The sequence below is a fragment of the Nematolebias whitei genome, chromosome 22, assembly GCF_014905685.2.
Source record: "Nematolebias whitei isolate Nwh7 chromosome 22, NemWhi1, whole genome shotgun sequence".
Classification (NCBI taxonomy): Eukaryota; Metazoa; Chordata; class Actinopteri; order Cyprinodontiformes; family Rivulidae; genus Nematolebias; species Nematolebias whitei.
The window spans coordinates 687,129-697,664 of NC_056519.1; the positions used below are offsets into that span (position 1 = coordinate 687,129).

General features: G+C 48.2%; 2 protein-coding genes across 2 annotated transcripts in view; both read right to left on the reverse strand.

Moving 5' to 3' along the window:
- Positions 1-1,990: 1,990 nt before the first annotated feature.
- On the reverse strand, positions 1,991-2,914 carry tmem121b (transmembrane protein 121B). The gene has a single exon (XM_037696098.1). The coding sequence runs from the start codon at positions 2,906-2,908 to the stop codon at positions 1,991-1,993; it is 918 nt and encodes a 305-aa protein (XP_037552026.1). The 5' UTR covers positions 2,909-2,914.
- Positions 2,915-5,320: 2,406 nt separating this feature from the next.
- Positions 5,321-10,536, reverse strand: part of mkrn1 (makorin, ring finger protein, 1) — a gene marked incomplete in the record, with an annotated part of 19,858 nt that continues 14,642 nt past the window's right edge. Inside the window, 2 exon segments of the mRNA XM_037695901.1 lie at positions 5,321-5,830; positions 10,198-10,342. Of these exon segments, the coding sequence (XP_037551829.1) occupies positions 5,618-5,830; positions 10,198-10,342 (358 nt within the window).

Consider the following 10,536-nt stretch of genomic DNA (forward strand, 5'->3'; position numbering starts at 1 on the left):
TAAACAAATAAATCAAATGATGTAAAAATAAACAAATAAACCAAATTTCGTAAAAATAAACAATTAAATCAAATTATGTAAAAATAAACAAATAAATCAAATGATGTAAAAATAAACAATAACTACTTGAAATAGTTTAAATTGTGGTCCCTGAATCTATCGTCTGTTAAAGATGAACTTTTGAATGGAATTATGGAAGTTACACAACTTCTCCATGGTATTCTCATTTTCTGGAAAGGGTCTGAATAAATACTTTTTGTTCCAGTACTCCCACCCCCTGTAAAAAGATATTGGTGTATCTTTGTTCGTGGATGTGATTGATCACGAGTTAAATGTGAGAGTTCGTGCTCTCGGCTCATAAAATCACTGCTCAGACCAGCCAGCCGCTCGTCGTTACGGCCACAACAAACGAGCTGAGCTTCTGCTGCAGGTAACATGTTTACTGCTCAGAACATCAACCCACACACCTTAAAATGTTTGGTCTATCCCTTTAAAGTAGAGCAGAAAGGTTCTGTTACACCGAGCTGTTTGGGTCCACAGAAACCACATCAGTTTTTGGGTGGAACCAAGGACGGGCCTGGGTCCAGACTGGGTCCAGAATCTGTATCCTTCATACGAGTCGTGAAACTCCGAGTCCACCAGGATCAGGTTAGTTCTTGGTTTGTGGAAGGTGACCCGTGGACTTTGGACACAATGTTCGAGTCGGAGGTCCAGAACCATCCTGAAACCTGATGGTCCACAGTCATGTGTCGGGCTGGATCCAGAACCATCCTGAAACCTGATGGTCCACAGTCATCTGTCGGGCTGGATCCAGAACCATCCTGAAACCTGATGGTCCACAGTCATCTGTCGGGCTGGATCCAGAACCTTCCTGAAGTGGAGTGCTGCTTCTGGTCTTCTTCCTGCTTGTTGGACTCAATCATCAGGAGGTCAAAGGTCACCGAACATGCCCAGGACCGGACCAGCCCAACACTGTTAACTAAGATGGACAGAACCAGAACTCTAAAGTCTCTTTGGGGCTCTTCAGACCATCAGAACCAGAACTTTTAGGCCCAGAAGGTAGAGGTTTGTCTGTTAGTAAAATATCTGGTGGAGTTTCAACAGAGTAGACCCGATTCAAGATGGCCGCCACAGGGACTTGGAGGTTCTGGTCTAGCAGAGTTTAGAGCTGGACAACTGGTTGTGAGAGCAGAAGGTCCTGAAGGTTCAGGTCAGACATCTGGGCCCAGCTCACAGCTGGTCAGTACCTGGACCTGGCACCACAGGGCGGGACCAACCAGCGGCTCAGGTATCCCCCCCACCCCCTCCCAGACTGATGACGTCACCGTGTAACTAAGTTGAACCGTGTTGACTGAAGACAACCAGCAGGGGGCGCTGTCGGTGATTACACTGGACTTACAGGTCAACAACCTAATCACTTCACAAGACACTTTGATCATGATCATGTGATCATATGATCATCAGGTCACATGATCATGTGATCAGGTCCTATGATCAAATGATCAGGTGATCATGTGACCTGATCATATGCAGAACAGACTGCAGCTGTATTAGACCAGTACAACCAGTGGATTCCTTCCAGAGTGAAAACATGAACCAGTTCAAAGTACAGAGGCAGAAAATGTGATTATTGATTCAATCATTATTGATTGATCAGTTTTTTATTTGCAGTGTCAGGTGTTCAACATGAGAGTTGAAATGATGTAAACATGTTGTGTGTTCAGAAACTGGTTGGATGTAACTGGGACCCCGTGTACATAATTTCGTTCCACCACATGTACCACATGAGGTGCGAATGACAATAAAGAAACTCTGACTCTGAAACACATGAAAGAGGTTTATCTCTGTTCGACTACATGACGTCACTGTTTGTTCCGCATCAATAAACAACATGTTGTTATTTACCTAAATGTTTATTTATGTTAAATAAATTACTATCCCCCCCCCCCCCCCCTCAGCCCCGCAGCTGAATTGTTCCGGACCGGCTCTGTCAGAACCCACGCGGACACATGTCGGTCTCGGACACGCAGTGGGAGAAGCGGGCCGGCTCGGTTCGGCCCAGCCGGTACCGGCGCAGCGCGGCGGCCCGGTCCAGCAGGTCCAGGAGTCCGGTCAGGAGGAAGAAGAGGTTCTTGAAGAGGAACACGGACACGGGCTGCTGCTGGACCAGAACCTGGAAGAACCGGACCACCAGCAGGGGCCAGTTGACCAGCAGGCCGGTTCCGAACCGGGCCCAGATCCACCGGTACCGCAGCTCGGCCTCAGTCAGCTCGTAGAGCCACACGACCGGAACCGCCAGGGCCACGAAGTACACGACCAGAACCGTGTACCTGAGGTACCCGGACTGGACCTGGCCCCCCAGAACCGGCTCCAGCAGCGCGAACCCGTCCAGCAGGTCCAGACAGGTTCCGAGGAAGCAGCAGTGGGCCCGGTACCGGCTCGGCCCGTCCGGGTCCAGCACGATGGAGTTGATGAGGCAGAAGAGCAGCGGTCCGGACAGCAGAACCGCGACCTTCAGCCCGGTGAGCCCGAACCGAACCTTCAGCGCCACCAGGTCCAGGATGCCGGTCTCCAGGATCAGGACCACCTTGGGGGTGCAGGCGATGACGTAGATGAGCCAGGCCAGGTAGGACCAGGAGAACTCCCCCAGGCTGCGGCCCGGAACCGAACCCTTCTGGTGGAACCCGCAGGCCCGCTCCCGCCGGTTCCGAGAGTTCTTGAGGAAGAAGCCGGCCCACCCGGAGACCACCACCAGGTCCGTGGCGATCCAGGAGCACCAGGACGGGTCCGTGAAGGAGATCAGGTAGAAGTCCAGAACCGCGCCCTGCAGGACCAGCAGCACGAAGCTCAGCGTCCTGTAGACCAGAACCCGGCCAGAACCGCCGGCCCACACCTCCCCGGAGCTCATGCTGCCGGAACCGGCCAGGAGGAGCAGCACCTGGGAGGGGGTCTGGTTCTGGGTCCGCCTCCCCCACAACTGACACCTCAGGGTCCTCTAGAGAGACTGAGCAAAACCGGACCAGATCCTGCTGGACCGGACCTGCTGTCATTACACATCCCCTTCTGTTAGCAAAATATCCCAGGACTCGTGCTCTCAGGAAGTCATCAGTGGACCCGGTTCAAGATGGCCGCCGCAGCAAACGAGTTCTATGAACATCTGTACTTGGGGATATTTTGCTAACAGACATGTGACACCCAGCCTTGAGACCATGCTGCCCCCAGGGGGTGTCCGCTACTACCACGCCCCTCTGAACACTTCTTTGCTGCGGCGGCCATCTTGAATCAGGTGCAGGTCCAGATGTTTCTTCAAAACATTTCATTACAACTTGTCCAGTGGTCCAGAAGATATTTAGCTAACACGGACAGTGTGATGGTGGGCGGGGCAGGGTTCTTTTGGACCGATGGGTGAAAATAAGTTCTGATCTCATCTTTCATGAGAGTCCAAGCCCAGAACCCTGAGGAACTCCATGACCAACTCTGGTGTAAGAAGTTTCATTATTTACATTTAAAAACTGGAATCAGTTAAATTATTTTTTATCAAAGTCTTTTTTTTTTTTCAGAACAAAAAATAAAAACCAAATCCCCTCTTAGCCCCGCCCCGCCCCGATCAGCCACACCCACCAGGCAAGACTCATGTCTGATTTGTTCAGAACCTTTCAGAGCTACCTGAGGTCCAGATGAGCAGAACCTTTCAGAGCTACCTGAGGTCCAGATGAGCAGAACCTTTCAGAGCTACCCAGGTCCAGATGAGCAGAACCTTTCAGAGCTACCTGAGGTCCAGATGAGCAGAACTTCTCCCAGGTGGATCCTTCCAGAGTCTCCTGGCCAGAAGAGTTCTTCCTCTGGTACTTCCTGAAGGTGCAGCCACAGGACCAAAGGCCACCTGTCAATCAATTCTGTAGTCAGTAACTGACCAATCAGCGATCATGATTAGTCCTGGAAATGAAACGCCCCTTTCCTGCAGCTCCACCCCCTTTTCCTCCAACATGGTGGAGGTTCTGCATCAGTAACTTTGCCTTGAGAGAGACTTCCTGACAAATCATCAGAAAATTGTTAAATGTTGGGGGGGGGGGGGTTCAGGGGGAACAGTTTGTCACATTTCACAAGTTAAACTGTGAAATGTGATGATGATGATGATGATGATGACGTGTCCTGAGAATATACTGATGATAAAATGTCCCCCCCAGGAGCCCATCAAGGTTCTTGCTGCACCCACAGAATGATTTGTATTCATCTCCTGCAGTTGTGGAAAATACAGCTCAAGTATAGAACTCTGTTTCTGCTCATGTCCGTGCACGTGCACGTGCTCCAGCTGCATGTTGCCGAGGCAACGAATGAAAAACCACGTCTGCATTTAAACAAAGTGTATAAACCAAATCAAACATGCTTCTGCACATCACAGACACGTGTGTACAGCGTGACTTAAAGTAAACTTACATGAACAAATTTAAACTTAACGTCATTTAAACCAACAAATATGAGCTTAAAGTAATTTAAACTTAAAAAACACAATTTAAATTAAGTTCAACTTAAAGTAAATTAAACAAAGTCATTGGGCAAGTCAAAGTCTAACCCAAGTCAGGACTCTGAGGTCTACACTCATCTCCAGGTCAGAGGTCACTCTTTCAGGGATGAAGATGTTCACATCCTGGACAGAGAGGAACGATGGTTTGAGAGAGGAGTAAAGGAGGCCATCTTTGTGAAAAGAAACCGTCCATCATTAAACAGGGGCGGAGCCTCCAGGTTCAACTGTCCATCATTAAACAGGGGCGGAGCCTCCAGGTTCAACTGTCCCCCTCTTACAATGCTGTGATTGCTAGTATCACTCAGCCCTCTGTGAACAGTAAACAGCCATCAGGTGCTAATGATCCATTGTTAGGCTGATGGTCCTTCTTGAGCATGTGATCAGCTGGTTTTGGTTGTCAGCAGCAAACTGGTTGATCCACTCTGAGAAGGTGCTATTTAAGAGACTGAGCTGAATACAGCACCTCAGACTGAGGAAGTCCTCAGGATGAGAGACGAAACGTTTCTACATTTTTTGTTTTGTTTTTTTGAATGTCCAGAGGACCAGACTGAACTTTTTTAGCGTCATCTGATCAGTTTCCTGTCAAACTTTAAACAGCTCCAACTTTGGAGTATTTTCCTCAGCTGGACAGGGACTGCTGGTTCACTAGAGACCTGCAGGACTCACCTGTTGGTTCTGTGCAGTCCTCCTCACCCCCCACGATGAATGGCGGTGTGCAGCTGTGAGCAGTTTGTCTGCCTGTGAACACCTGCAGAGGTGAGAAACCAGGCAAAGCCACGCCCATAAACTTGACAGTGTTTATTATATCTCTGATCATTCTGTTAAACTTTATACGGAGTCTTCAGATCACGGAACAGAAGCACACGGAGACTCAGGAGGACAGAGGGCTAGAAAAGGTTAGCACGAGTGCACGGAGGCAGGGTGGGGGGGTTACTTTTTTACCTTTTATAAGTTCATTTAATAATGGCCTGCTTAAAGGCACTGCCACAATGTGGGGTGGGGGTGGGGGGCTACTGTCCATCACTCACACAAGACAGTCCATTCTAGTGTCTAGTAAATGTTAGGTGGGGCGGGGGGTGGGGGTGGGGGGTGCTATAGGTAAATCTCGTAGAAATCGTCGAGCTCCTCGTGAAACAAGTCCCACTCGTCCTCTGAGTCTGTGGCCTCGTCGTCCGTCCCTGCAGCAAGCAGCATGAGGAGCATCTCGCTCAGCTCGAACGTCACCATGTCCTCGTCCTCCGTGTCCAAGGAGTCTGTGCTCGCCCGCTCATCAAAGATGTCCCAGAGGGGGGGTCGTCGCGTACTCTGTGGAGAACACCAGCAGGGGACAACATTCATTCAACCTTTATTTCTACAGGTTAGTCTCATTGAGCCTCAAGGACTCATTTACAAGTGAGATCTGTTTAGACAAAAAAGTAGTGAAACTGGACACATGTAGGAATTGGAAGCAAAAAAATAATTCCTATCAAACTCTTTCTTTTTGGCTGAGGAGAAAGACCTGATATTGAAATACACCTCGCACATACAAGCACATGGTGACAGACATTCCGCGGGATAAAACGAAAGCAGTGAGCATGTCTAAGGACGCTCGAGGGCACTGTAGGAGTTCTGATAAGGATGGAATAATCGACCAGTTCCCTTCGGTGAGATCCCTAAACATTCTCGAGGGATGTCGGGGAATGACCAAGGACTACGCCTATGGGAATCCAAGAGTCTTGAAATGATGACACGATGTTTATTCAGCTGGTTTCCTCAGGTTGATCAGTTGGAATTCCTCGATGGGTGGGGGTGGGGGGAGCAGAGCGTCAGTTACATGTCCTCCAGGCGAATTCAGATAAGGCTCCAGGAGTGGATAAGATTCACCCTGATTTCCTTAAGGCTCTGGGTGTTGTGGGGCTGTCTTGGTTGGCACGCCTTTGCAATGTCGCATGGACATCGGGGGTAGTGCCACTGGATTCGAAGGCTGAGGTGGTGGTTCCTCTCCTGAAAAAGGGGGATCAGAGGGTGTGCTACAATTATAGGGGTATCACTCTCCTTAGCCTGCCTGGTAAGATCTATTCAGGGGTACTGAAGAAGCGAATAAAAATCGCTGGTTGAACCTCAGATCCAGGAGAAACAATGCAGGTTCCGTCCTGGCCGTGGAACACTGGATCAGCTCTTTACCCTCACTAGGATCCTCGAAGGCTTGTGGGAGTTTGCCCATCCAGTCTACATATGTTTTCTGGACTTGGAGAAGGCATTCAACCGTGTTCCTTGACGTACACTGTGGGGGGGGTGGCTCCGTGAGTATGGGACTGGGACTCGTTGCCACCGGCTGTTTGGTCCCTATACAAGCGGTGCGAGAGTTTGGTTCTCATTGCCGGTAGTAAGTCCTGTTAGCGTCATTGTGCCGTGATCTTCAGCTCTCACTGGAGCAGTTTGCAGCAGAGTGTGAAGTGGCTGGAATGAGAATCAGCACTTCCAAATCTGAGGCCATGGTCCTCAACCAGAAAAGGGTGGATTGCTCTCTTCAGGTCAAGGGTGAGGTTCTGCCTCGAGTGGAGGAGTTCAAGTATCTCTGGGTTTTGTTCACAAGTGAGGAAAGAATGGAGTGTGAGATTGACAGACAGATTGGTGCAGCGTCTGCAGTATTGTGGACTCTGTATCAGTCTGTTGTGGTGAAGAGAGAGCTGAGCTGTAAGGGAAAGTTCTCCGTTTACCATTCGGCCTATGTTCCTACCCTCACCTATGGCCACGAGCTCTGGATAGTGACCAAAAGAATGAGATTGTGGATACAGGCGGTTGAAATGAGATTCTTCCGCAGGGTAGCTGGACTCTCCTTTAGAGACAGGGTGAGAAGTTCAGTTATCTTACTCCTCCACATTGAGAGGAGCCAGTTGAGGTGGTTCAAGCATCTGGTAAGTCTGCTCCCTGGGCGCCTACCTAGGGAGGTGCTTCGGGCATGTCCGACTGGAAGGAGACCCCGGGGAAGACCCAGGACACGCTGGAGAGACCATGTGTCTCGGTTGGCCTGGGAACGCCTTGGGGTCCCCCCAGAAGAGCTAGAAGAGGTGGCTGTGGAAAGAGATGTCTGGGCCTCCCTGCTCAAGCTGCTGCTCCTGTGACTTGACTTCGGAAAAAGCTGAAGATAATGGATGGATGGATGGATTTGGAATTATGATAGCAGGGACTCTGCTTTTTGGCATCGGCGGGGCTCTGTTTTATCGACTTTTGAAAAAGACATTGCAGCAGTTTTGTCCATGGAAAAGCTTCAGAGTCAGTGTGAAGGTTTGATCCGTGCAGTAGGAACTTTAAATCATCTGGTTTACGAGCTTAACTGTAAGGTGGAGGCGATTTATGAGAATCGCAGGCCACCTGCGGCTTCTGGGACTCGTCAGCGTGGTAACTCATAGCATGGATCAGTGGAATGGAATCCCACAATTAGGCATTTTTGGAACCAGAACGCCCAGATGGACTCAAGGCTGAAGAAAAAAGTAATCTCTGCCTGAAGAAAAACCAGAACCAAGCTTATCTAAATCTGACTCCCGACGGCCTCGGAGACGGGCCGACTATCAAATTTCTCCTGGGACATGAGTACCCAAGGACAAAAGCTTCATCTATCGCACCCCCCCACACCCCCACCCCAGAACTTTCTGTGCAAACTTCTCAGAACTGCTGGCTGAAACAACATCTTCAGAAACTGTGGCTGATCTGAAAAAACGCTCATGGACAAATCTCAACACCTCGATGTCAAATGCAAACGTGATCATGTTTTAATTGAGCTGCTGGAAGAGTTTTTGATGTCTCAAATCGTGTCCTGATGGACAAGATGTGAAAGATCTTTTATTGTAATACCACTATCTACCCTCATGTTTCTACCCCTGTTCCTATCTAAGATTATTATCTGATAAGGATAAGAAGGCCACGCTTTCTACAGTTGCAGTTTCGTGCACTCGGCCCATCTTTTGGACGACTGTACGTACATGTTCGCCTTGTACCTCGGTGCAATTCCAATAAAGTTTATTCTGATTCTGATTATTCTGATTAGCTTCTTGTTGCGGTCTCCTGTTTGGGAACATTATGGTTTTCTTGTTAAAAGACAAGTGAACAATCCAAAGCTGTGAGTCGACGTTGATTCACAGAGATTGGATCTGCAGCAGCAACACGTCGAACTTGTTAACAACTTGAAATGACATCATCCGAATGTGAAGGTCTCTTCAAGCAGCTTGTTGCAAAGAGCGATAGCAGCAGCATTAAAACAACCTTTATCAGGTAACTCAGATTGGTCCAAAGCAACAACACAAGCTGTAGGAGGTTTTAAAGCCATGGATCTATGTCCATATTCTGTTGTTGATGTGCCGGCTTTAAGCATATGATTAAAGACTTGAGCCCCGCTACGACATCACATCAACACTTCAGCCAAAACGTTGTAGCATCACTTCATGCCTCATAACAGAAATGATGACAGTGCAAGAAGTAGTATTGTTATTGTATTATTGTGATCTAATTAACTTTTTAAATTTAAAATTATGTCATTAACGCAATTTTTTTTTTTTTTTTATCTCTGTGTCGTTTGCAGTCTGAGGATGACAGCAGCTGATTCTTCTTCATCCACCAGATCACCTCCAGCTAAGAAGTCTGTAATGACTGAACTTGTTTACTTGGCATATTTTTAAAATAAACATTTTGTAAATCTTTATTTTGGCCTTTTTTGTACCGAAAATTAACCGAAACGAGCCCTCCTTGAAACTGAAGCAACCTGAAATGTGGTTTTAGCGTACCATTACACCCCTAGGGGTTACAATAAGTAACCAACGTGTTTAACAAAGAATGATGACAACAGTGGACAATCATAAAAGAAAGCATACAAATTAAGAAGAATAAATTAAATAAAATGGTATTAAAAAAGGAAACAAAAACAACTAGGTTGTAAAATTATGTAAAATACTAAAAACAGGAACATGTCTGCGTTGGTTTTTGCCAACAACTTAGTTGTTTGAAGCCACTCAGTGAGGTCAAAGGTCAAGAGCTTCAGATCTTTTTACAAGATATTCCAGGAAACAGGAGCGGAGTAGGAGAAGGTCCTTTAGTCTAGTTCAGTCCTCACTGAGGGAACACTGCAGGTAATGATGTCCTGAGAGCGCACGCTGTAGCTGCACTCACACAGAGACATGTAGGAGGAGATGTATGAAGGCAGCAGACCAGGAAGTGATTTAAAGATGAAGATGTACCAGTGAGAGAGTCTGTGTGAAGTTAATGGTGACCAGTTAACCAGTGAATACTGGGTGCAGTGGTGGGTATGATAATCACAGCCAGTTATGAATCTTAGTGCACCATGATAGACAGCATCCAACATCTGCAGCATCCAACATCTGCAGCATCCAACATCTGCAGGGTTCTTGTAGGAGCGTTCATGTAAATAATGTCACCGTAATCAATGGAGGGAAGGAAAGTCACAGATACAAGGTTACATGTGTAGATACCATGGTTAGGTGAAGGTATGTCTGAATGTTACTGGTGGGGGGCTACAGGTGTAGACACCATGGTTAGGTGAAGGTATGTCTGAATGTTACTGGGGGTGGGGGGCTAAAGGTGTAGACACCATGGTTGGACAACACCCAACAGCTGCTGCAGACCAACAATGATTTTAGGAGATCATGAGAACAGGTCTAGAGTACATGAGGTGGAGTTACCCGGGTCCTGTTGTTGGATCCAGTTTGTCGTCGCTGTGGTTGGGCCTCCTCAAGGCGTCCATCAGGGAACGCGTGTTTGTAGAAGCAGTTGGACCCAAACGGACACGATCCACGGCCTTCATCGAAGTACCGACAAGCTTTGGTCCTGGAGGAAACAGTCTCTGTCAGGATCGGAGTAGGACCAGGACTCGTGTGGACCCACATCAGGACCAAGACTTGCGTGGACCCACATCAGGACCAGGACTCGTGTGGACCCACATCAGGACCAGGACTCGGGTGGACCCACATCAGTACCAGGACTCGTGTGGACCCACAGCAGGACCAGGACTCGTGTGGACC